This window comes from Sminthopsis crassicaudata, chromosome 1 (genome assembly GCF_048593235.1).
Source record: "Sminthopsis crassicaudata isolate SCR6 chromosome 1, ASM4859323v1, whole genome shotgun sequence".
Classification (NCBI taxonomy): domain Eukaryota; kingdom Metazoa; phylum Chordata; class Mammalia; order Dasyuromorphia; family Dasyuridae; genus Sminthopsis; species Sminthopsis crassicaudata.
The window spans coordinates 730,856,408-730,884,240 of record NC_133617.1 but is presented as its reverse complement, the minus strand read 5'-3'; the positions used below and the strand labels follow the sequence as shown (position 1 = coordinate 730,884,240).

Here is a 27,833-nt window from a genome sequence, read left to right as displayed (position 1 = left end):
GTAAAATCTGAGTTTCTTAAAAATTAAAGTTAAAGGTCATCAAAAGGACAATGGGATGATACATGATGAGCAAACATGAATATTTTGATTATTCTCTCTCATTCATCCCACATATTCAATTAACTGCCAAGTCTTAAGTTTACCTTTCCTAGATCTCTCATATATGACCCCAATCTTTCTCCCTGCAATTCAACCTCCATATAATGCTAATATAATTTTCCTTAAGTACCAATCTGACAATGTTACTGTCTTACTCAATAAATTGCTGTGGCTCCCTATTGCATCTAGGATAAAATGTAAACTCTTCTGCTTGGTTTTCACAGCTCTTTATAAGCCATTCTTAATTTAACTTTTGAGTCTCATTGCATGTAATATCCCAGCATACACTATATGATCTGCCCAAACTCTACTCTTTACTCACAGAATTTTATTTTCCATTTCTAAGCTGTCTCCAATGCCTTGATTGCACTTCTCCCCTCAACTTTCCCTGACTCAAAAAGTATAAAAAAACATCAGTATAGGAGATATGGTCATAGATTTTTGGATGAGATGAGGGACACAAATTTCCTTTCTTTTTCTATAACAAGTTCTGGTTCCTGCCATAATCCTCTCTACTTTCCCAAAAATTTCCTGAATTTAACAAAGAAGGAAATATTCATTACAATATCAGGCTAAAAGACTCAGGGGAAAAAATGGCACACAAAATCTACAACTGTAACAACTACCCTGCAAAAATAATGATTAATTATAATTACAGCTAACATTCACTTAGAGCATGAAGGTTTGAAAAATGATTTAAATGTGATCTCATTTTATTCTCATAACAAACTGCTGTTATTATTACCCCTTTATTGATAAGAAAATTGAGGCAAGACAGTTGTGTAATTTCCCCAGAGTCACAGAGCTAGTATGGGGCCAACAGAAGATTTGAACTTGTCTTCTTGACTCTAAATCATATATTCTAACCACTATGACACCTAAATTCCCACAGGTTTGGAGGAGACTGGGAAAAATGAAAAAACTATTGATTTTAGAGATAAAGGATCTGAATTCAAATCCCGCCTATCATTTACTCTGTGTGATCTTGGGTAAATAATGATCCTTGGGATTTTCATCTTCATAGAGTGAGGGACTGGACCAGATGTTCTCTGTGGTCCTTTGGAATTTAAGTCTAGCCCCTATAATGCTATAGCACAAACTATAGAAAGATGGAATTAGTTTCAAATGCCATCTCCAGTACCGCTTAATCACACTCAATCTTAGTTTCCTCATTGGTAAAATGGTCATAAAAATAGCCATAATACTGATCTCACAGGGTGGTTGTGAGGCTTCAATGAAAGAATCTTGGAACTAAGAAGCACTTATTAAGTGCCTACTATATGCCAGATACTTTATGAGAGACCGCAGTAAAGCAATTTGTCCACTTGAAAGCATCGGTTCTTTTGTATTTGGCATCCCTGGAAAACCTCACCTGTCAGCATCCAGGCACTAAGAAGCCTGACACCCCATTTTTGTTCCTTTTTTTCATTACTTTATTTTACCAATGTTCACAAAAGCAGAACTCCATCCTGCTAATTACCGCCATGTCTGGGTTGTGGGCTATTTCCTGCTTTTAGCTTCATGGTTAAGCAGCTCCCCTAATTACCCAAGGTTGTTCACATCTCATTGAAGAATTTACCACAGGAGAAGCTTGATTAGGAGATGGGAGGGGGACACCAGTTAGTGCTTTGCACTTGATTTAATTATCAAAATCTCTTCTCAGCCTTCTGCAAAATAGTTTGAAAGGTAATGTGCGGGGTTGGGGGTGGGGGGGAGACACACTTTATGCTATCAAAGCAATGACATAGTTATGGATGAATGTGTGTGTGTGTTTGTGTATGTGTTTGTGTGTGTGTGCATATATATGTGTGGTGTGGTGCTGAGGTGGGGGAGGGGGTGCTTACCGGTGACTTTTTAATTTCAGAGACAGCATAGTTCCCTTGTGAAACCCATCTGGATGCATCTGTTAACGACAGGCCAGTTCCATAAAGATTGATGCTGAAGCGTCCCTGAAACAGATGGCCAAAGAAAATTCTCAGTTCAACCTGACTTCCCAGCTCCGCAGAAGGAGATGAGGCTGGATGGAGCAGGGATCAGAGGGGTGTAGACACAGACCACCCAGTCCGCCCCACTCATTTTACAAATGAGGAGCTTAGGCAACTCACCCAAGCTTACAGAAGTAATAAGGGATGGAGGTTGGATTTGAGCCCAGATCAGGAAACCGAGACTAAGACTAATACATGCTCCCTATACCACACTGCATTTGCTACATGAGGATTTGGACCCCTTCGGGAATGACAAGAGCGAATGGCCATTTCGATTATTCTAGGGTGATCTTGCTGCTGAAGCTTCCCATTCTTTGGGATCCTGTCATGGGGTGGTCTGCCCTGGACCAATCTCAGCAAATCCCAGTGCTTGCTTCCCCAAGGCAGCCAGCAGGAAGAAGTGCTTTCTTGCAGATGACCAGCAGAGGGCACCCTCAGCCCACTCAGCATAGGCTAGATGCCCAAAGGAATTCACTATTATGGAAATTGGATCTACCCCATTTCCTCCAAGCCCCCTTGGAATGTGCAGCAGCTCTCTGTCGGGATCTCCTATAAGGTCAGAGAGTATAGGCCTGGGGTGGGGGTGACCTTAGAGGTCAAAGGCCAACCCATCACTTCACAGCAAAAGGGTGCATACAAGTCCCAAGTGGCAGAACTGAGGTTTAAACTCTTGCCATCTGGTCCCTGGAGCCTTTCTCCCCAGCATGCTCCCTGCTTTTTCTAAGCCAAACAACATTCTTTTTCACTTCTTCTATGATCCATCAAGGAATTCTTAGGATGATAGATATAGGGAGCCTTAGATCCAGGCCTGCCTCCTCATTTTACAAAATGAGGAAACTGAGCGTTGCCTACAGTCATGAGGGTAGTATCTACTAAAGGGCTATTAGGGTTTTCCAAGTACTTTACCTACATTTTCTCACATGATCTTCACAGCTACTCTGGAGGAGCAGGAGGCTGTGCTATTTTTTTTTTTTTTTTTTTGGCAAGCCAATCAGAATTAAGCAATTTGTCCAGAGTCACACATCTAACAAAAGTCAGGTCTGAGGCTGGATTTAGCCAGGTCTCCCTGATTCCAGAGAGGCTTCTCTATCCACTGCACCGCCTAGCTACCCCATGGGGACTGTTATCTCCATCTTAGAGATGAGGAAACAATCCTGTCCAGAGTGAGCTGATTAGTACACCAGTCCTCCTGACTCCAGATTCAATCCGCTGAATTGCCACTGTGCCTGGAGCCTCACCAAAGACTATGGCTTTGTCAAAAGTAGCTTGTTCCAAATGAAATATATAATATTAACTTTTTTCTTGGGATCCACAACATCTAATCCAATGTCTTATAAAAAGCAGGCGTTTAATTGTTAACCAAATTTTGGTAATTACTTTAAAAACATCTCAACCAGTAATAATGGAAAATCCAGTATTGTATAAGGATTATGTGCGGATATTTAAATATAAATTCTTTTATATGTACAACTCTATATAACTTTTAAAATGGCAGATAGTATATAGACACATCTAAATCTATCCATTCATCCATCATCTATCATCCTCTATTTATATATTCATCTACTCATCCATCTCTGTTTATCTATCTCTTATCTATCATCTATTTATCTACCTACTTATCTATATATTCATATATACATCTATCTGTCCATCTATCATTTATTTATCTACCAACTTACCTATATGTCTATCCATTTATCTATATATCCATCCATCTGTCCATCTACTATCATTTATTCATTTATCATATTTATCTATATATTCATCTATCATTTATTTATCTATCTACTTATCTATATGTCTATTCATCTGTCTGTTATCTATCTACACACCCATCTATCATTTATTTATCTACCTACTTATCTATCCGTTCATCTATCAATCTATTAAAATAGTTTCTTTTATTCACTTTTTTTCCTTGCTAGGATGTCACTAATTACCCTGACAGCAAGACTATTTCTCTTCCTCTTGGTACAAACCAATGTCCTAGCACAGTAGATCTAAACTAACATTTTCTGATTCAGGGTTTGAAATCCCATCTGCTGCCCAAAGCCTTCTAGATTTTGAAGCTTAGCCTGTTTTCCCCTTGCCTAACTCTCCTGCCATGTAGACAGTTCTAAATGACCCAAAGGAACTGGTAACTTCCTTCTAAAGGCCAATGACCTTGAATGAGCTCAAGCTGCTGTCCTTCCGGGATGGCTTCTCATCAGCAGATTGGGGACCCCACTTTATAAACCTCCAGATTGAGGGCGTGGAATGTGGTAGATATATCATGGAGCAAGGACATTTATCCTCTTAAAGAAGGGGGAAAAAGCTTAGGCCCAGATAAGCTTGACTCATTTGAAGGGATATATTTTAATTCATCTCATTCTCGAGGCAAGATGAAGTAGTGGAAAGTGCTCTAGAGTCGGGGGATCTGAATTCATATTTTGGCTGGATTTTATCATCAATGTACAGCCTAAAGGGACTTCATAGACCATCTAGTCTTCAAGATCCAACTCAAGCAGAAACGGGGGCTGCTCATCCATCCATAAGGATCCCTAGGGCCACAGAGTAATTGTTTTATTGGATTTGTCTTTCCATTTGTTCAATATCTTTTCATGTGGTTTGGGTGACACTTCAGAAGGTTTTGGGTTGTGAGTTTGACCTCCAGGCTCCAGCCCAGATTCCATGTAATCCTTTCACATAAATTGTAGTTATTTGCTGCCATGACCGCACCAGGCCAATGAGGACCAGACCAGGAGTTCTTCACCTTTAGTGTGTCATGGATTCCACGCACAGTCTGGGGAACCCTAGGGACCCTTCTCAGAATCATGTTGTTAAATATATAAAACACATATGATTCATAAAGGTAACTGGTTACATTGAAATCAATTAGGGAAAAAAAATGTCAGAGAAACAAATTCACCAGCCTTGGGTTAAGATCCCCTGAGCTAGATGGCCCTTTCCAGATCTAAAAGCCATTTCTAAATGAGGGAATTGGGTTAGCAGTACTCTTTGCTCCCTTTGTGGGCCTCAGTTTCTCTATCTGTAGAATGACTCTACAATTTCTCAGTTCTGACCTAGCTCTCTGATTCTGGCGCTATCTGTTTGTGGAGACTGTGTCTACAGGGCATCTGTTTTACAAGTGCTTGGGTCAGCCTCTGGCATTCTGCTGAGGTCTTTAAATGGCCAGGGCAGCTGAAAGTGGGTCACCCACATCAGGGACATGCAGAAGCACAGCAGAAGGCAGTGAGAGCGGCCCAGGCTTAGGCCAGCCATGGCTCTTTAAAACGAGGTCACATCTGCTAGGAACCGTCTCCAGAGTAAGCGCTCTTTCTGACGACTGGCCAGGCTGTGCAAGCAGGAAGGGTCCCTTCCCAAATGTCATCATGGCACAAATGGATGGAAAACCTAGATCCTCCAACGCCAGGTTTATTTGTGCTCAGTTCCACTGGACTGTTAATAAGAGCTTTAAACACCATTCCAAATATAATCGCCAACTTTAGCTCTCAGTGAAGTCAGTGGAAAGAAAGCTGTATTTGGCCTCCGGAGGCCTGGTTTGAACCCTGCAACCTAAGGATCTTGGGCAGGTCTCAGTTCTAGTTATGACTCAGTTTCCACATATGTAAAATGAGAAGATTGGACTATATATGTTGTAAAGTCTCCTTCAGTTCCAAATCTAGGAACCTTTTGCCCACAAATTCATGAAAAATTTCTATCTTTATTTATCTAAAACTAGGGATTATCTTTTTCAAGAACTCTTTGTGGTCTAACTTCCAGGGCCTTTCCAAGGAGAGGAGTTTCCATCTCATCTCCATATATTTTCTATGTACCTAATTATGTCCATGTGGTCTCACTTCTCCATTACAATACGAACTTCCCAAGGGCAGGACTATGTTTTTGCTTACTCTATATGCCCAGTATTTAGCCCAGGGCCAGGCACACAGGGAGTCTACCAAATAGTTGCCTTGTATATAAATGTTAGTCATTATTATTGTTAAACAAGAAAAGGTGTACGATGCTTAAAAGGTAGCTATTATTGTTATTTTGGGAGCAAAAAAAAAGAAAAATCACATTAAGAATGCCTGAGAGAGGGTCCAAACCAATGGAAAGATCAATGGGGGCAGGGGCAGCTAGATGGTGCAGTGGATAGAGCACCAGCCCTGAATTCAGGAGGACCTGAGTTCAAATCTGGTCTCAGACACTTAATTAACACGTCCTATCTGTGTGACCCTGGGCAAGTCACTTAACCCCAGCCTCAGAAAAAAGAAAAAAAGAAAAAAAAAAAAAAGAAAGATCATTGGAATATTGAAGTTATCCAAATGTTCTAGAACCTGAACTTTGAAAGTTTCTCCACTCAGCAGGCCTGGCTTCCTTATGAAAAGCCCAATTTTCCATTGTTATTTTTTTTTCCCTCTAAAAAGCTCTCATTTTACTCTCCTTGGGTGTTTGACAGCACTTGTTTAAAGTTGGCCTGAGAAAGAAAGTTAGAAGGAGAATACTTTTTTGTCTTTGGGTATCTTGGGTAGGAAAAGGTCCTTTGGCTTGTAGGGAGTCCACTCTTTGAAGGCCCAAGGCATATGAAGGCCCCATTTCTTGTTGAGACCAATAACCTCATTCTTTTCATGTCTTGTTGACACCAAAGAGACTTTAACAACATTTTTTTCGAGAAAGAAACAAGGAAATTTCTAATTTTTTTAAAAGATAAAGAAAGGATTTTAGCTGAGCTACTTTGTCAGGGATCATAAAGTAGGACTGAAGAGAAGCCCTCCATGGGAATTTTAGATTTTGGTGGATGAAATGGCTGAGTCACGTCCCTTGAGTTATACACACACACACACACACACACACACACACACACACACACACACACACTGAAAACTGAATCCCAGCCTTCTAAATCAGATGGCCAAGGGGCGATTGACTTGATGCCCTAACTTTAGAGATGGTTCTGGCTGTCAGAAAGCACAAGTGTAGCTTGGGGAGGCTTTTGGATTACAGGATTGATTCTCTATTTCATTTTAATATTGGCAGTCAGGGCGAGAGGGACTCGGACATACCTGTGGGCACTTTGCAGCACTGTAGCAATCTCCAGCAGTGGCAAAAGGAACGGGACGTCCATCGTGTGTCCGTGCAAACTGCAAGTCTGTGGCTATGGGAGGTTCAGTGGCAGGATAAGGAGAGAGTTGAATTGGAGAAACAAAGGAGAAATGAAAAGAGAAAGGAATTGGCAGGAGATGGGGCGAGAATTGCGAGAGAGAACAAAAGACCAAGGGGTAGCAAGGGGAAAAATGGGAGAAAAAGAAATAATTCAGCATGTGATTTGAGCTCCTCCAGATGTGTGTTTACTTTGGTGGGCCAGTGAACTCCTAGAACTGACTTTTTTTTTTTCAACTCAATGTATAAACCAAAACATTGATTCTTACATCAAAAAATTTGTCAAAATACTCAATCTAAACAGAAGATAATTGGATATTCCAGGAATCCCAGAACAGGGGGAAAAAATATGAGAATTAGAGCAAAGGGGAAAAAACAGCAGCTCTGAAAAATGATTTCCAGCTACTTGAGAGATTTTTGTTCTTCTAAGTTTTATGCATAACCTACTCTAATAACTTATGAGCTATCGCTGCCCAAACACAAGGCAATGAGACTACGCATCTTGAAATTGTTAATGGCAACTTAGAAAGTTTTCCTCCAGTCAGCATAACAAGACAACTCCAAGCTGGCTGATGTGCTAGGAATCTGTGCTGGAGTTTCTGAGCTTGGCTTTGAACCTGAACATGGCAGACTAAGAAAAGTCTTCTTGAGACAATCCAGGAGCACAGCTCCATTTGGGCACAGTTTCCTCACCCTCTCTGCCTGATTATTTCTATGGGTCACCAGAAAAGACACTGAAAACAGCTTTAGATGCCCAGCACCAATGGAAAACCATGTCATACTTCAAAAAGAAGAAACATCTGTACAGATGTGGAGCATGGTTGCATGAATTCTCTGAAGGCAGAATGGTAAGAATTCTTTCCTTTCTTTTTTTCTTTCCTTCCTCTTCCTTTATCACTCTTTCTCTTTCTTTACTTTTTCTCTCTTATTTTCTCTTATTTTTTCCTTCTTTCTTCCTTTACTTCTCTTCCTTGCTCTTAACTTTCTCTTTTCTTTCCTTCTCTTTCTTTTTTTGCTCTTTCTTCTTTTCTAATCTTTCCTTATATCCATTTTTTTCTCTTTTACCTCTCATTTCCCCCTCTCTTGTTTCTGTCTCTCTCTTTACATCTCTCCATCTCTGCCTCTCTGTTTCTTTCTTTTTCTTTCTGCCAATACAAAGATTGCAACACTAGCTTCTTAAAGTCAGGAGGAGTCTGGATGATGCCTAATTTTTTTTTTTAATCTTTAGGGCAAATCAAGTTCAGTCTACCTCAAGGGCAAAGTAATCCAATATACTCTGTCAGATATAATGAGGAAAAATTAATTATTCATGATTCTGTTTTTCCTCTATTCACTGCAACATGTTTAGGTCCTTTTGCTGCCCTCAGCTGTTACTTTGATTAATATCCCTGGATGGCTGAAAAACTAACCAAAGATAGTCCCGGTCAGAGTTAAATCTGATCATGGACAAACTAGGTGAAAATCATAATTCTATTTCCTTTTTTTATAAAGTGACTAATAAGCAAATAAAGAAAAATCTGTGAATAGGGGGGCAGTGCAAGGAACTCCTTGGGAGAGAAATGCTCTTCATTAATGCAGAGAACAACCATCTAGGCCTATACTTCGATTGACCATATATCTATTAATTATATAGTCAGTCACTATGTGCCAGGCCCTGTGCCAGGCAACAGGGATAGAAAGATAAAGATAAAACAGGCCTGGCCTTTAAGGAGCTTTTATCTTATAGGGGAGAAACAGCTTGTACAGAGATTTGTTCAGTCATTTTAAGTTGTGTCTGACTCTCTGTGATATCGTTTGGGATTTTCTTGGCAAAGATACCAGAGTGATTTGCCATTTCTTTCTGATGAGGAAACAAGTCAGCAGGTTTAAGTGACTTTCCCAGAGTCACAATAAATGTCAGAAGAACTTGAACCCATTTCTTTCTGATTCCATGCCCAACACTCAAGACTCTCCACCATGTTGTCTTGATGAATGTGAAAAACGAGCATTTTGATCTCTCCCTGCCCTTTCACCCTCACCCTACACTCTATTGCCCCATAGTAACTCACTTATTATTTGCATAGTGGTCAGATCCAGCCTGACTTTTCGGAAGGAGGAAAACCCGGCTGCCGTATAATCTTTCCGACAGTGGCAATCTTCTCGCCGGCTCCCGTTGTAAGGGCATTCAGTGGGATTGTGGAGCCTAAAGCCAAAGAGAGTTTTTTCTATTAATGGGGGGAAATTTTCTGCATATACTATGTAGAATCTGGAAGGCAGGGTCCATGCTTCGCTCACCTGTGCCCGTAAACCTCTGAGAAGTTCTCGGAGTCGCTACTGACAAGAGTAATGTATTCTTTGGGCTTGTCGGACTGCATGCCAGCACAGAAGACCTGGAAGACAGACAGAATGGCAGCTCCTTGAGGGCAGGCGTTAGCTTGGATATGTAGCTCCCACAGAACTTAGCAGGGTGCTTGGCACATAGCAAATGATATGTTTTGCTGTCGATTTATCTCAGTCTCTTTTTCCTCTCTCCTTCTATCTCTCTCTCTTCTTCCTCCTTTTTTCTTTCTCCTCCTTCTTCTTTCTCTTTTCTCCCCCCTCCCTCCTTCCCCCCTCTCTGTCTCTCTCTCTTTCTCCCTCTCTCTCTCTCTCATTCTTCCTTTCTTTCCATCTCCCTTTCTCCAACCTTCTCTCTCTCCTCTCCTCCTCCTCTTTCATACACATGTATACCCCCTGAAACTATCACAACTGGGGGAACAGTACCTCAATCCAAAATCAAAAGGGGCAAATAAACAATTAAAAGAAATTAAAGAAGGTAAAATATTTTATCAATAGCTTGAAATTCACCTTGAGAATCCTTCCAGTGATTGTGAGATAATACTCCCCATCTTCCATGACACCTTTCAGCCTTTTCATCTCTTTGCAGTTTCTGGGCAACTCACCTGGGGGAGGAAAATTATAATGTTCATAGATTACTTTGTATATAGTAAGCCCTTAATAAATGTTTTTGTCATTCATTCATTCATTCAATCAATCATCCATCCATCCACCCATTCATCTAGAGAAGACGGGGTCCTCAGAATCATCTAATTCAGCCTATTTCTTTTGCAGATGAGAAAACACAGGCCCAAGAATGTGGTGTTATCTACCCAAGGTTCATCAGGTTGAAAGTAGCAAAGTAAGATTTGCCCAGATTATGTGACTCCAAACCCAATGTTCCTTCCACTGAACCAGTTAGCCTGTCTATTTATCCCAATTTGACAAATATTTATTGTGCAATGTACTACACGAGATAGAGGTAAATATATAACAACAATATCATGATAGATTTGGGGAGGGGGGTAACATATCAGACACTCCAGTCTATTCATTTTACAGGGGAAGACACTGCTGTCCAAAGAGAGTAGACCAAGCATAGAGATGCTGAGTCTCAGGATAGAGATCTGAACCCTTCCCCTGTGTTAGGATGCTGGGTCCCTGACCTCAAGAAGCTTGGAAAGTAATAGGGAAGACAAGTGATTTAAATACATCAATAATTCTTATACAAGGCTGATATCCCACAGTCGACATCATTTAGGCTACATTTTCCTATTCCATTTGAAAGTAAAATGTGATCCAGCTACTAGCATGGAAAGATTTAATCTTAAACTTCCTTCTCTGCAAGAGAAAATGTTCCTCTCTCATTGAAAGTTTAACTATTCAGTTAAATGCAGTAAACAATTATTAATCAGCTACTACATGCAAGGCACAATCTAGGTACTGGGCAATAGGAAGTCAAAATCAAAAACAGGTTCTTGAACACTTCTTTCGGGAATTATCATGTTCAATACAATGTCTAGCACATAGTAGGTATGTAATCAATGTTTGTTTCCTTCCTCTCCCATCTGTTCTGAGGCAGGCAGGAAATGACCACATTGCTTGCCACTGAAAAATCCCATTAAGTAGATTGAAGATGTCATGGAACCTTTGGCTAACAAGGCACATGAGATGGCAGAACACATGGACACACACAGACACACGCACACACGCACACACCTGGGGAAAAGGGTAAAGGAAACCTGGTGAGGAAAAACCCAGAGGAAGACCCTGAGGTGAAGAAGGGTGAGAGGGTCCCTGAAGAGGCAAAGAATTTAACCAAGAGTCCAAGTGATTCAAGACCCACTAGGAGAAAGCCTCTAGGGAATCTTGATGTGAAGAGGGTGGATAAAGGGAATATCTTTGCTTCTGAATGACCAAAGAAATTTACTTAAGACTAAAGCTCTATGAAACTTTTTTGGGGGGTGGTTGTTCCTCTCTTATATATGGCTAGTGTAAATAGCAGTTATATCTGGGCACTATATTCACAGTATTTTGGAAAAAGCAACATGGCGCCTCAGTTGCTCTTTCCCTCTCTTTCTTCCCCCTCTCCCTGACACACAAATAATCAACATAAGGCAATCTGAAGCTCTTTGAGAGTATAGATTATCTATTATTTGTCTTCATATTGCTCTTTCTATTACAGTGCCTGGCACATAGTAGGGGCTCATTTATTGATTGGCTAATTGATGGATAGATTATTGGGTAAGGGAAGACTGCTGGGAGTCTTCATGGAAAAAGTCATGGCTTTATTTATTTGCAGGACAAATGACACTGTCCACCTGAACATATTTTAGTGGATGGTGTAATTTCTAAGAAGTCAACGTCCTCCCAAGCCAGCGGGAGGTGGGGGTGAGAGAAAGCTATTTCACTCGACAAAGAACAATCTCTTCCAGCTGGCAAACTTACAGTTATGGCTATTGTGGCAGGTTCTTCTTTCTTCAGGTTTTAACTCAATGGGGCATAGACTGCTTGGCTGGTCATCATTTGTTAAGCACTGCACTGAGCGATGCATCACGCCAGCTCCACAAGTCACCGAGCACTAGAAATCAAACCTTGGTCAGCCGGGCAGCCTTGAGGTGCTCCCCCTTTCCTCCTACCCCAGTGAGATGAGCTGGCAGAACTGGAGAGGACCCCTACCCACTAAATCATCCCTGGATACTCCAGAGAAGTAAATACTCTGAAGCTAGGAATAGACCACATCCCAAAGGGCATGAGCCCGCTCATTCCCCGAGGGATATTCAGAGAACAAGAGCAGACTGACCACCGGGAAATCCCCATGATCTCTCCCATGGACCTCTAGTTTCCCAATTAATCTAAATGCATTTTCCTCAAGTTCAGAACCATAACCAAGCATTTTGTTTCCTAGAGAGACCAGGGGAATAAACTAGTCTAAAACTTGCCTTCAAGACATCTATGGCATAAAATAATTAAAAAAAGAACTAATATAAATTCAGCTAAGTGGGGTGGTAATTAGTTAATTAATAGACCTGTTCCTCATTGAGGAAGGAATTTACTCGTTATATTTTGGGGAAGTTAGGTGGAATATTAGATAGCATGTTGGACCTGAAGTCAGGAAAACAAATTCAAATCTTGTCTTAGATACTTACTAGCTGGGTGAGCTTATGTAACTTACCAAACTTCTCTCATCCTCAGTTTACTCATCTGCAAAATGAGGATAATAATAGCAACCTACCTCACAGGGTTGGTGGGAGGATCAAATAAGATAAGGTGTTTTGCAAATGCCACAGTGCCTATAATTTTTGTTGCACTGGGGCAAAACCCTCATTGCCCTACCTTAGCTAAAACTTTCCTAAAGTTGTATCCACAAGATGGCTAGAAAAGTCCTTCCATGCTTCTGTGGGTCTTTACACCAATATAACGTGATCTTAGTGTTTAAGGATACTTTTCTAAGGTATTTAATAGAAAATGGTTCAGAGAAGAATCTGATATGGTTCAGTCAGAGCCAATTTGAGGCAAAAGAGAAGGGGGTGCCCTCTTACTTTCTCCTCTCTCCTGATATTCCTGGTGACCTCCATCCTAAATCCACTCTGCCTCCCAAACTAGACTGTGTTCCATGTTCATTGGACCTCGCCCTCAGCTAGTGATGGTTGAAAGGGAACCTGATCTCATGCAAGGTGTATCGTGTCCATCCCCCAGGTACTGGCATTTTGATATGAGGTTTCAAGTCCCCTATAGGCTAAAAGCAATGCATCTCTAATGATGGAGTTTGGGGCCCAGTGATCAGAAAAGGAGGATGGAGAGATGGCCACAAGTCCCTAGACTCCAGAAGCCAGCCTCCCTGGGACCAGACTGAATTTCTTTTGGATGTGGGTTTGATTTAGCTAGTATCCAATATTCAGTTTCTCTATATCTGAGAGTCCTGAGGCACTGGGACCTTAAGTGACTTGACCAAGATCACACAGCCAATCTCCTTCGGAGCCAGAACATGAACTCAGGGCTTCTGGACTCCAAAGCCAGTATGATCTTGTCACTAAATCACTTTCTTCCCATGCTTGGGAATTTGTGCTCATATTCATAGGAATAAATATCATGAAGCCCCAAAACCAAGTTCAGATTGCTCTATTTATCAATAAGCTTTTAAGCACAGAAGAAACATCTTTAAAACCAAATCAAACAATGTATTAAGAAAAGAGAAGCAAGCAGAGAGTCTTCCCTTTATATTTCCTCTGAAATCACCCTCATCCTGTCCTTCTCTCCCTACCCCCTACTCTACTTCCTTCCATTTCCCCTCCTTTCTCTGCTGGGTTCCAACCACTTCCATTCAGGTCCCCACAAATCTAAAATGGACAAAAGGAGTTTTGGAGTTAGGTCTGTTGCCGTGATGTCACAGGCAACACCTTGAGGCCATTTTAAAACTCCCCCAGAATTTTCTTATTATTGCCATTCTTTGATTTCTTTCTCCCAAGTACATCAGTTGAAGAAGCCGGTCGGGGAGAGTGAAAGAGCATTTGGGGAAGGCTGGGACGGTGTCAGTCTTGTCTCATCAGTTCATTCCAACCTTACAGCCCCTGCTGTTGAAGGAGGTCACCCTTGGACGTGTTAATGGGAGCGATGCTGAGAAGAGAATGGCTGCCTGGCTCCCCCAGAGCTCCTTCCACATCCATTTATCAGAGAAACATCACTCAATCATCTACTTACGCTTCCCCAATTTCCAACTCGCCAGGTGGCTGAGACAGGGCACTCCCGCAGGAAGCAGGGATGGATGCTGGGAGGCTGGGTGCCCGGGCAGTTGATGGTGTTCTGGTAGCCATATTCGTAATGATCTTTCCCGGTGTAGATCTCACTACATGAAACTAGCCTTTGTTTATAACCCTTGCCACAAGTCACCGAGCACTGTGGAGAGAAAGGTTCAAGAAATGACCCAAAGCAGCTTCCAGTGGGCCTTTAACCTCGCTGCTGCCACTGACCTGGTGATCCCAGAGAGACAAGCAAGTTCACACAATTGCTTGGATGGATTCACTGCCAGCAGTGACTAGGATCCCCCACTTGGGGGGAGTCACACACTCCACTTTCCAAGGAGGAGAGAAGCTGCTTCTCCAAGCCTCCTCAGACATCCCCAGAAATAAATAGTCAATCCACAGGCATTTTGGGGTCTACTATGGTCCAGGGCTGCACAACTGTAACCATAGTGGAGGAGAATTTTAAAAGAAGTAAACAATTTAGGAATTAGGATCTTCTCTGGTCTATTTCTTTTATTCAGCTTAATCAGTTGTATGTTTTAATTAAGGATCCCTCCTTTTTCTCTCCATTTGTTATTTCTTCCCTCCTTTTCTCTTTCCCTCCCTCCTCTTCCTTCCTTCTTTCCTTTATTCTTTCCTTCCTCCTTTCCTCACCTTCCTTCCTTCTATCCTTCCTCCCCCCTTCCTTCCTTCCTTCCTTCCTCATTTCCTTCTTTCCTCCCTCACTCCCTGTTTCCCTCCCTCTTTTCCTTCCTTTCCACTCTCCTTCCCTCATTCCTCCCTCATTCCCCTTCCTTCCTTCCTTCCTTCCTTCCTTCCTTCCTTCCTTCCTTCCTTCCTTCCTTCCTTCCTTCCTTTCTTCCTTTGTCTCTCTCTCCCTCACTTCCACCCTTCCTTTCTTCTACCATTTATTAGTTATATGACTTTGAATGACATCCTCTTTGAGGCTTCAATTTCCTCATCTGCAAAATGGGGATCAATTAATCAACAAGCTCACATCAGACTGAACTCCATGAAAACAGGAACCAACTTCGATGTCCATTTGTATCCTCAGGACCTAACTCAATGTTTTCCTTCTACTAAGTTTTAATAAACTCCTTTTCGTTCCTTCACTCACTCATCCATTTATTCATAATTTGCCCATCATCCCATTAAGGTCTAGGGTTAACAAAGGACAAACAGATCTCCAAGAAGTTTCCATTCTAATGGCATTATGACTCCTACTTCCCATTTGTGGGTCAAATGAGATACTATACATAAGATGCTATATAAATATCAGCCACTGTTCCATTCAACAAATGGCTTCCTAGGAAACCAGGAGAGACATCTCGCTCAGTATCTGCTAACTGCAAGGCTGAGGATGCTGACTGCTTGAAATCGTGGTGGTAGTGTGTGTGTGTGTGTGTGTGTGTGTGTGTGTGTGTACACATTAGTGCATATGTATGTACACATGGGAATATGTCCATGTGGGTTTATAGGAGTATATATAGACATATGATGTTCACACATGTGGATATATGTACATATGTGTATGTATCCATATGTGTATAGATATGAATATATGTGTGTTTATGTAGGTGTATATACAGGTATGCAATATGTGTGTAAGTGATATTTGTATGCGTCTGTGTAATATATATTTGGGGCTGGAAACAGAGTTATTTTAAAGCTCAAGTGTTTTAGATACAGAAGCATCACTCATCTTTTCCCCTGGATGGCAGCAAAGTGCAGGGAAAATACACGGCAGAGGCAGAGCTTGTTAAGTCTAATAAAGTCCAATATCTAGCACCCCTGGCCAGTGTTCTAGAAACTGGACTCCTAAAACCCTCCAACGTGAGAGCAGACAGGGACCAGGGACCGTCTAGGTAATCTCCTTCATTTTTAGAGATGAGGAAACTGGCCTGAAAAAAGCAGCAAGGATTTTGAGCTGGAAGAGATCTCCCAGACTATCTAGTCCAAGCCCTGCATTTTACAGATAAGGAAACTGAAGTCTACAGAGGTCAATAAAAAGTACTTGCTAAAGGGACAAAATGAGTTAGTAGCAGAGATAGGCTTTAAAGCTAGATTTCCTGATTCTAAATAAGGTGGAATTGGGTAGAGATCAATAAAAGAAAAGTGTTGGCTGTATGAAGAATAACAGGATTAGGATTAACATTAACTGCTGGATTCTGCCCCGGTGAGACCACATCTAGAATATTATTTCAGTTCTGGACAGTACCTTTTAGGAAGGCCATTACAAAGTTGAGGTTTAGAGGAGAAAGAGCAGAATGGCTAAGGGTTCTTGCCATATGTGGATTGGTTTTAGGATCTCTTTCTTGAATATGTTGACCAAAATTATACGTTATACAAAACATCTAGCATTTATGACATATTTTAAGGCTTCTAAAGTATTTCAATGAATATATTTTCTAAACTTTTTAAATATATACTTAAGGGGAGGTGGGATCATCACTCATCAGATATAGTAGACATTCTTTTTGGGTATGGGTTGGAACTAGATGGCTGCTTAAAAGCCTCTAATTCTCCAATTTTGTGATCTCATTTGCTCCTCAGGATGACCCCATGAGGTAAGCACTATTATCCTGATTTTTCAGAAAGCCAATCTAGTGTTCTTTTCCTCACACTGTTGAGGCAGGATGCCAGGTGTTGAGACTTAGATGGTTTACGTAAGCCTTGGTAGCCATTCAGAAACAGGGATGTTCCTAATTGGCACTTGTGCTCCCACAGATAAAACTAAGCTTTGTTTACTGATGAAAAGGCAAGTTGGAGGTTTTACTCAGCCATCCGGAGGATTTGGGGATCAGAGACAATTTTGCCTTAATTCTCTTTCTAATTGCCTTAATTCTTCTCTTTGACCTAGGTTTAGAGAGACATCATTCTAGTCCTGACTAATGGACCACCGCTGACTGATGAGGCTCCTCGGTGAACCTCTAATGGGAAGTATGAGGAACAACCCCCAGAGACAGACAGCTAGCTCCACAATTACACAAAACCTCTTTACTGATGAATCTCCAGACTTGGTGAAAAGAAGAAGAAAAGAAAAAGTTTGAATATTAACTGAATATTTCATCTAGCCTTATTGGGCAAGGTGGAATCCATTCCTGATGAGTCCCAGATCTCTTCTGTGAAAGACTTTGCTGATTATTTTTATAATCTCATCAAACCTCATCAACAAAGGGAGAGGGAAATAAATAAAAATGATCAAATGATGTAAAAATCACTTTAGCAGTGAAGAAAGATGCAAGGAAACATCCAGAATGGAGATGTAGAGGAAGGCAGACCTGGCAAATAAATAATCTTGAAGTCATCTATCTATTACTCTATCTATTAAATGAGAATCATTTTGGTTCCTTTCTTTCATTGCATCTGTTTTGATGAAAAGATCATGTACGAAATTACTTTAGACCAAGGGTTCTCAAACTACGGCCCGCGGGCCAGATGCGGCCACTGAGGACGTTTATGGGGCCCGTAGGGTTATGGCAAATGGGCTGAGGGGCGGAGACAGAGTGTGAGCTTTTGTTTTTACCATAGTCTGGCCCTCCCACAGTCTGAGGGACAGTGAACTGGCCCCCTATTTAAAAAGTTTAAGGACCACTGCTTTAGAACATGGGTTCTTCACCTTTTTTGCATCCTGGATCTCTGTGACAGTCTGGTGAACTCCTCAGAATTTTTTTTTAAATGAGGAATTAATAAAGCAGGAAATTTTTAATTTCACTTAGAGATTAGTGAAAATAAGGATATTATTTTCCCTATTTCAGGTCACGAAGCCCATCTGAATTACCTATCAATAGACCCCATAATGATGGAAGGAGATTAAGAACCCTTACTTTGGATCAAGGGGGCTTCCTCTGGCCAGAAATAGGCATTATTAACAGTAGACACTGATGTCTCTTTTATCTATGATCATTTTATAATTATCTAGGGTAATGGAAAATAAGAGACTTTGGATATACCTCAATTGCCTTTTACATATTGGTGATTCCTAAAGACTTGCTTAAATTTGCCAGTACCATTCATTAATAGGGAATTGGACTTATTTAAGGACATGAATCAGTCTGGTTTTTGATTACCTAAACTTTACGTGGAGAAAACTAAGTAGATGCAGGAAGCTGGTTCAGGAACTGAGACCCCAACACAGTCAAGTTTTTTTTTCACAAATCATCCAACCTTTGAAAAGGGGTCTGGAACCTCAGAAGCCATGAGTTGGAGCTGAACTGCTTCTTGGATTTCAGAAAATCTTTGAGAACCTGTTTTTGAAGAGGATTTTAGAGACCTGCATGGAGGGGTGGTACCTGGAGGTATCATTTGGTAAATAATGAGAGACATCTTCAGGGAAAGATAGGCTACCCCCCACGATTGACACATGGAAGAGAACAGGAGAAGCTGATTCCTGGCAATCTTGCTCACAGATCTTTACATTTAAGCGAGGACAGATCTCAGAGAACAATGGGTTTTGCTAGACTAGGAAGTCTCTAAAGAGGAAGAATTGTAAAAGACAAAGACTGCCAGGAAGAGGATTTAATTCCAATAGAAAAATAGCAAGGCGTAAAGGAAAAAAATGAAAGCTCCTGGTTCGAATTCTGACTTTGCATGATTTCATGATCACATGACTTCTTAGTGGGTAGAGATTTGGATTTGAAGTCATAGAGATCTGAGTTTGAATCCTGCTTCAGATCCTTATCTATCAATCAATCCATTATCAATCAATATTTTTTAAGTGCCTGCAGAGTGCCAGACTCTGTGCTAAGTCTGGAGGTACAAAAAAAGGCACACTCTCAAGGAGTATCCCAATTGATGAACCCCATAATTGATCATTGATAATCCCAAGTGATAAAGGTCAATCCATTCCCACCCCATCAGTTGGTCATACCTTCTGCACATGGTTGGGGACAATAAATTAGTGGCTACCCCTGTGAAATCTGAACATAGAAACTTCCTTCCACCATGAAAATTGGCGAGTTCCATATACATTATACTTCTGGAGACTCTTTTTCCAAGAAGCCTTTCCTGTTTCTCTCAAATTACTCCAGATTTCCCAGCCCCTCCAGCACTGACTACGTATAAGGTCGGCCTTCTTGGTTACCAGACAATGTTGTTTTTGTCCCTGGATCTGTGACTTAATTTGCATAAGGAACACCCATAAGGAATAACTCTAACATTTATGTCCCTCTTCTTTCCTCTGACACAACCGAGGTCTCTCTATAAGACCTCACTCCTAGGCTATTGCAAACACCTTCTAGGGGTCTCCTGGCCTCTCTCATTTCAACCACTGACCCTGCTTCTATCAAAGAGCTTTAACATAGGAGTCACTGTGTCACTCTCCTATTCAATAAACTTTCATGGCCCCATTACTTCCAGGAGAAAATATTAAATACTCTGACTTTTAAAACCTGCTCCCCCACATTTCTAGTGTTTTTTATCCTTTCTTCTCCTTCTCCTACTCTATGATTCAGCTACAACGGTCTTCTTGTCACCCTCACACACGAGAGTTCATCTCTAATCTCTGTCTTTTCACTGACTGTCTCCCAAGACTTGAATACTTTCTATCCTCATCTCTGCCTCTCGGCTCCCCTGTAATAAAGCAGGGGACTCAAGCTAAGTCCTCAAGCTAAGGACTCAACTTAAATCTCACTACAAGAGGCTCTTCCTAGTCCCCCCAACTTCTAGGGCCTTCCTTCCAAGGCTACTTTTCATCTTTTTGCTGTTCAGTCATTTTAATTGTGTTCAACTCTATGTGATTTCTTTGGGGGGTTTTTTTTAGGCAAAGATGCTGGAGTGTTTTGCTATTTTCTTTTTTATCTTATTTTACAGAAGGGGAAACTAAGGCAAAAAAGGTTAAATGACTTGCCCAGGATCACATAGCTAGTAACTATCTGAGGCCAGATTTGAATTCAAGTCTATTGACTCCAGGCTTGATGATCTATCCATTGCCCCATCTAGCTGGCACCTTCCATCGATTTTGTACATACCTTATCTGGAGATACCTGTTTGTTTGTTGCCACCCCCCCTTAGAATGATCTTGAAAGCAGGGTTTTCCCCCCTTTCTTTGTATACCCAGCACTTAGCACACAGTAAGCACTTAAGAAATGGTTCTTCATATTTAACATGTATTGGATTTCTCACCATCTAGGGGAGGAGGTAGGAGGAAGGGAGGGAAAAATTTGGAACACAAGGTTTTGCAAGGGCGAATTTTGAAAAATTATCCCATGCATGTGTTTTGAAAATAAAAAGCTATAATAAAAAAATAGAAAGTAAAAAGAAAAGAAATGGTTGTTGATTTGATTTATAGTCTTGGAAAACTGCCCAGAACAATGAGAGGTTAAATGATTTATCCAAGGTCCTACAGTCATAGTGTCCCATAGGGAGGACTGGAATCCTTGACTCCAAGGATCCATCCACTCCCAGTCCATATCTCCTGCTCTGTGATCACTTCTAACTAATTATGTCAGCCCACATCTTCCCTGAAGAAGGAGGGAAAGGAGAAAACAGGCTTCCTGAAAATCTCCCTGTAACTCTAATAACTAAGGTCTGGCCCTGCTTCTGGGCAGCTCCCCAGCTCCCGCCAAGCCCAGGTACCTCCGACCATTCGCCAGTGATCCAGATGTATTCACACGGCTGCAAGCTGCAGCTCTCCCGGTCCGCTGGCCGCTGGCTCGGGTCGCAGTGCAGGCTGTGTTCCTCGACTTCGTTTCCATTCACACACACCACCTTTCGGTACCTGGAGCCCGCTCCACATGTCTTAGTGCACTGTAAAAACATGAGAAGGGGGCACCAGATGACAAGCTGGATGTCACCTACAGAGCATCCAGGAGCTGGCCAGCCACAAGCTCCCCCATGCCCAAGCCACTTTGTGGGTCTCAGTCCACTGCCTCAAGAAGGAGTTTGTCCTTCTGAGCCCCTGAGAAAGGCTCCCATGTAGCATTTAGGTGCAAATTTATCCCAATAAAGTGACTCGCAAACTGTGGAACCCAAGGCCTAGAGTTCTAGCAGGAGCACGAGAAATTAGATGTAGGTGCTTACCGCAGAGGGGATTGGGAGAAAGAGGCCCTAATTTGGATGTTTATGTCCTGAATGGCCTTGGCATTTTTCCATGAACCTGCCTCAATTTCCTCATCTGTGAAATGAGGGGCAAGACCAGACCAAGATTACTTCAATATTCTGATAACTGCAAGTGACTGTGATTGGATTCCTTTGTAATCATATATATTTTATTTTGTGTACCATTCTGAGAAAGAGTCCACGGATTTCACCTGACTGCCAATGGGACCATTCTAAAAGTTCAGAATTCCTGGACTAAATAGTACCTAGTACAGTGGGTAGAACACTAGAACTGGAATCAGGAAGATCTGAGATCAGATGCTGCCATAGCAAGTCTGATCTCTGGCTACCTCAGTTTTCTCATCTGTGAAATGGGAGTAATACTAGCACGTACTTCACATGGTTGTTGTGAGGACCAAATGAGACAACATTTGTAAGGCACTTAGTAACAATGTCTGGTATATAGTAAGTGCTTAATAAATGTTTGTTTTCTTCCCTTCTCTAGTCCTGATTTAAAACCAAAATCCAGTATTATATAACCAAAAACTCAAAATGGAACCTGCCTTATATATAATGTATATTTAATATATATAATATATATGTGTATATATTATATATATAATATGCCTTATATATAATGTATATTTATATATAATTATGCATTTTTTTTTCTCCTACTATTCCTTCAATCATGGAACCCATTGATTTAGAACAGAAGTTCTTCCATTGGGATTTCCAGTCTAAAGGATAGATTTTTGGGGAGGTGAGGGCAGGAAGGGGATCCATAAAATTGAATGGAAAAAAAATCTATATAATTTTACTAACTTTTGGTTTCCTCTGTAATCCTCTCTATTTTATTTTATGTTTTAAAGATATTATTTTGAGAAGGGATCCATGGATTTCACCAGATAGCCAAAGGGGTCCATGACCTAAAAAAGAGATTTATTATTTTAATGAATAGAAGAATCTTCAGACTAGAGAATTCTGGTAGCTGGCTCGAGAGCTCCCCTAGCATCATTTAATTTCTAAAAGGTATTCTGAAATGTCATTATGGATCTTTGGAAAATACGACCAAGTGAATAGCTAATAATTCCGGGCTGCCTTGATTCACAGGGTACTCTATAATTCAGAAAGAGAAAATAATTGAGCAGCTGAGCTCCCTGAGACAGCTAATGCTAACAGGCAACATCTTCCTTCTAATGTACTTACCTCAAGTGGAGCTAGAAGCCCCTACTAGTTATTAATCTGAAAAAAATGAGGAAAAGGACTTATCAGCTGTAAAAGGCTTCTAAAATGTTACCGTTTCCAACTAACTGGATTAGCCCATGGACGATGATGTGAAAGGAATCATTTGCTGTAATGGGCTGAAAATTTCATGCCTGGAAGACTGCTTTCCAGTCACTGAGAACTTGAGAACACAGCAATCAGCAGGAAGGGCCCCAAACTTAGAGAGGCCGTCCAAAGCAATGTCACATAATCTGCTGTTTTGAGGTCGATTGCTTCTCCCTGCCTTCATTTTCCAGACTATGTGGGCAGAAAAGCATAGCCCCCCAAGAGGAAATTGGGTCATATTCTAAGGAGGTTTTGCTGAATTCTTTTACAGTTGGGACCAAGGACTGAAAATGATTTTTCAAATGTTCAAAACAAATGCCTTTTGCTTCTTCATTGTAAATCAGTGAGCAAATGGAAAAAAATCAAAGGAATAAAGAAATGTAAAATGCAAAATTATTTCTGGAAATCCCATAATAAAAACTGAATTTTTCTAGGGAGATGGGGGTAAGGGACAGCCTTTCAGGCACTGTGTGGCGACAGTGAGCATTCTAAGACTCCAGTATCTCCCTAATGTCCCCAAAGTAATTCCTATTCATGGGATTTCCTCCTTATAACTTCAATGTCATGGTTATGTTTTTCTTTTTGTCAGTTTAAGGGTAATTTGGGATTCAGAGCTCTTAAGCATAAAATAGTAACTTACCAGTTCACAAAATGAAACACCTACTAAGGACATGGTCTGGCGTACAGCAGACCCTTAACATATGTTGCCTGATTGATCATTTGAAATTGTCAATTGTGGACTTCTTCCTTTTCTGACTATGGCTGGCTAGTTCATTAGGCTGAAAAATGAGACTGTGGGCTTGGTTCCCCTTCCCCCCCCCCCAACCAGTTAACTTCATTCTATTACAGCAGTTCAGTCTCCTTCTAAGGGATTGTGGGTAAATGGGTATGGATGGGAGAAAAAAAAGTAAACAAAAGTCCTTCAAAATCCCTGTTTTTCTGTTTTTCCAACTTTACATCCTACAAATCACCTCTTATTAATTTATAAATTTATAAAAATAAATGATAATAAAAATTAAAATTATAAACATTTACATTCAGGTATTTAATTTTACCCTGTCTAAGGAAATTAGCTAGAATCCTCATCACTAGGCCCCTAGGCAGCTCTTCAAAACCCCTTTCTTCTGGTTAGAGAATCACTTGAGTTTTTTTCCTTACTTTTCACTATATACTCAAAGAAAATGCATGTAACCAAAAAACAAAGAACTTCCTAACTCTTCTGGATATGGGAACCAGGTTGACATGGAGATTCAACCATAACAGAAAAGAAAGAAAACTTCAATAATAAAATAAAAGACACATTCCATATTTCTAGAGTTCAATCATGGAGTGTAAGGTTTCTGAGGGCAGACACTGTTGGTTTTGACTTTGCATCCCTAACACAGTGCCTTTCACATAGTAGGTATTTAAATAAATCTGTTGAATGGATGAATTCCCCTCTCACCAGGATTCTCATCTGTGGCTCTCCCAAAGATTTTCCTTACCTATATCCTCTCCTCCTCCAATCCATTGCTCTTAAAATAATCTTTCACATAGATTGACCTAGAAATCTTCATACTGCATCTTTCTTTTGCTTAATAATCTTCAGTGGCTCCCATTTTCCCAATTAATGAAGGTCAAACACCCTTGACTAACATTCAAAGCCCACAGCAGCCTGCTTCCCATCACTTTTACAAGTACATCTCATGCTTTCTCCTCTATTTAACCTATATGATGGCCAACAAACTCCATCACTCTCTGCTCCCAGTAACATAGATGGCCTGAGCTCTCCCGCCTCTGTTTCTTTTCCTGTTGTTTTTTAATGCCTTGGGAATCCACAAGGAAATGTTGAAATGGTAGTATATTCTAGGCAGCTAGGTAAAGTATGGATAAAACTGGTCTTGAAGTCAGGAAGATCTGAGTTCAAAGTCAGTCTCAGACACTATCTGTTTGATCCTGAATGAATCATTTAATACCGGTCTACCTCAATTTTTTCAACAGTAAAATGGGAATAATAACCTCAACTCCATCCCAGGACTGTTTTGGACAATCAATTAATATTTGTAAAATGTTTAACTTCGTGTCTAGCACATAGGAGATGTTTAATAAATGCTCATTTACTCCTTATTGCCTTCAGGCATTGGGGATATAGAGCCTGCGCAAAGGTGTGAGATAGGAAATGGAACACCATATATGGGAAATAGTGAATAAGAACCCTGACTGGAGCCAGATGGTGGAGTTTTCAGTGCCAAACAGGGGAGTTTGTATTTTATCCTCCTGGAATTTCTTGAGAAGGAGCATAACAGTCAGAAACGTCCTTTAAAAATGTTAGCTGGAGAGCTTAATGAATGAGGAAAGTACTTCTCTTTGGAATAACTCAAAGTATTTTTGAATTTATGCTTCAAATTTACTCCATGTGTCCAGAAGGTGCTCTAATCACCATCTTTACAAATGATCAAGCTGAGGTACAGAAAGGTAGCCTGAAGATTATTACTGAGCTAGAGCTGAAAACTATCTTAAATGCAAATTTCCTCACTTTACACATAAGGAAACTGAGGTTCAGAGAGCAATCCACTTTCTAAAATCTCTCAATAAATGAAAGGAATTGAAACCCAGCCTTTTTTATTCCCAGCTTACTTTTTATTTTTACAGAAGTCTTTCCATCTAAGGGCCAAGTAAATGTTTAAACATATGAATAAATATTCACTAGATCTGTATATTATATAGTTCCCCTCCCTCCAATATCTTCTTTGAAGTCTGAAAGCCCAATTCTTCCCCAAAGTATTGCCCTTTTTGATGGACGGAGATAGAATGCTTCCTAAAGCCTTTTTAGTTGTCCTTGAAATGCAGAAATTGTTCTCTCTGGGGATCTCCAGCATCTTCAAGAGCCATTTTTCAGACAGTTAAGAGTCTGCTAATCAGCTGATCCCAAGAAAGAATATAATTACACAAGGGTGTAATTTTTTCAGGAGAGGGGAAAAATGTGCCAGCCACAGACTGTAACAAAGTCCCACTTTACACTGGGAGGCAGGGAGGGATCACCCAGGAAAATCACAAGCTTCAAGCTGGGTCGGAACACCCGGTCTGGGGTGGGGCTGTCACACATCTTCACCCCTATATCATTGTTCAGCAAGAAAGGATGTAGAAGACCCAAGAAATGGCCACAAGGACAAATTTGGGCTTTCCTCACTTTTTTTAGGTCACAAAAGAGCTGTTAATTTTTTTTTCTTTTTGTAGAGTTTCCTTTCAAACACATAACTTTATTTTTTTATTGACTTGGAAGCAAAGACAGGACCAGGCATTCAGAAAGCAGGCAACAGTTGTGTAGTAGTTGTTAAACAGTGACTTATAAAGAAGTATTTTTCCAACCACCACTAGATTCTAGTCCTTCATGCATGGACTTTAAGAACTACCACTGTTCAGTGCCCAGACCTAAGAACCATGTAGAAAAAACAACGTGATCCCTGAATGCCCACCTATCACCAATGGGAGAGTTAGCAGAGTGGAAAGAGTTTGCCCTAGAGTCAGCAGAAAAGTGTGGACAGCTTTAGCCTCCAGCCTCAGGTGCATAAGGTATGACCACAGTTGGGGCTTCTGACCTCTCTGCTTCTTCATCTGCAAAGTGGGGATGAGGGCACCAATCTCATGGATGAGCTAATGTGCATAAAGAACATCACAAACCTTATTGCTCAATAAATGTGAACCACTATAAGGAAATGAACAAAGTTCCTTCATATTTCAGAAGCACCCAACAAGTAATTGCTAATTGGTGAGCTGAACTGGATGTCCCATGGATATCTTAAACTCAATATGACCAAAAGCAAACCTAATAGTTCTCCTAAGAATTCCTTTCTTCCTACTTTTCCTAACATTCTTTTTTATTTGTTTGTTTGGGGATTGTTCTATCTGTTAATATAACTGCCAAGAAAGAATCACAGCTAAAAAAATCGGTAACCACCTTCTTTGTAATCAACTCATTGTGTTACTGAATTGATTCAAAAGTTGGAGCGTGATATAATGAAGAGAGGACTAGTCTCTACGGGAGCAAAAGTGGAATCTTCCTCGAAGATAGGAAGACCTAAATTCTGCCTCAAATACTTATTAGCTGTGTGATCCTAGACAAGTCACCTTATTTTTTCATTTTGCCCTCCCATTCCCAAGAAAAACAAGTTCCTTGGGTAAGAATTAACAGTATCCTAAGGCAGAATTGGGTGGTCTATGGAGCTCATGGATTCTCTCTCCATTTTAGGCTTTATATAAGAAAAGCTTTTTGACATTGAGAATAATCCATGAATGGAATGGGTTGTCTCTTGAGGATGAAAGCCATCTCTCATTGTTGGTCTTCATTTAAAAGTCAGAAGAGCAGTTGTAAATATATGACTGGGTTTCTTAGTGCATGTGGGTTGGAGCAGGGGGCCATTGAAGACTCTTTCAGCTCTTAAAATTCTAGGAGTTGTGACCCTGGGCAAGTCACTTAACTCCAATTGCCTCAGCAAAAAAGGAAAAAAAAATCTAGGAGTACATTTCCTCATCTGTTAAATGGAGATACTGACACTTACTTTAAAGATTTGATGTGAGGCTCAGATAATATCACATATTCAAAGTGCTTTGCTTGCTGGCTGTTATTAATATTCGTATTGTCCTCGTTGTTACTGTGAATGACTGAGAACATGGCTCCTCTATAGATTTGCATAGGATAGGAAGTTTCATTATTGCCTCCTTTCTCTCCTATTATCTGAACTAATGAATTTCCCCTTTGCAGGACAAGGATGGGTTTTGGTTTGGTTTTTATACCTCTAGCACCATGCATGGCACCCAGAGCAAATTAGGTGCTTAAAAACGCTGAACTGGATTGGAAGGGGCATGAATCTACTTTGTGGTGTCCCTCCCACCAGGTTCCATTCATTCTCTGCCACAGACTTTCCTCATCATGAGACAGGAAACTAAGCAGAGGATTCCACGCTAGAGACAGTCTACTTGATCTTCTTCCCCAAAGAGTGCTTCATTAATATTTTCAGTGCCACAGATAGCTCTGTCTGGCTTCTTTGAAAAATATTGTGAGGGAGGGACCAAAGAGACCTCCATGGGCACTGGATTCATTGAGCTTTCTGTTCTTATGCTCAGCAAATGGAATCATTTGAAGGGAGAATAAACAAACAAATGTTGCCTGCAGATGAAATTAATACATGGGCTTATTCAGTTTGTAGGGGGGAGATCACTT

General features: G+C 40.8%; 1 protein-coding gene across 3 annotated transcripts in view; it reads right to left on the bottom strand.

Moving 5' to 3' along the window:
• Nucleotides 1–27,833, bottom strand: part of ADAMTS9 (ADAM metallopeptidase with thrombospondin type 1 motif 9) — a 183,595-nt gene that overhangs the window by 7,837 nt on the left and 147,925 nt on the right. For all 3 annotated transcript variants that reach the window (XM_074284175.1, XM_074284176.1, XM_074284177.1), the window contains 8 exons: nt 20,840–21,010; nt 14,223–14,417; nt 11,970–12,102; nt 10,053–10,147; nt 9,501–9,595; nt 9,275–9,408; nt 7,130–7,221; nt 1,944–2,048 (listed from right to left, as the gene is read on the bottom strand). In XM_074284175.1, the coding sequence (XP_074140276.1) occupies nt 1,944–2,048; nt 7,130–7,221; nt 9,275–9,408; nt 9,501–9,595; nt 10,053–10,147; nt 11,970–12,102; nt 14,223–14,417; nt 20,840–21,010 (1,020 nt within the window). The remainder of the gene's footprint in view (nt 1–1,943; nt 2,049–7,129; nt 7,222–9,274; nt 9,409–9,500; nt 9,596–10,052; nt 10,148–11,969; nt 12,103–14,222; nt 14,418–20,839; nt 21,011–27,833) is intronic.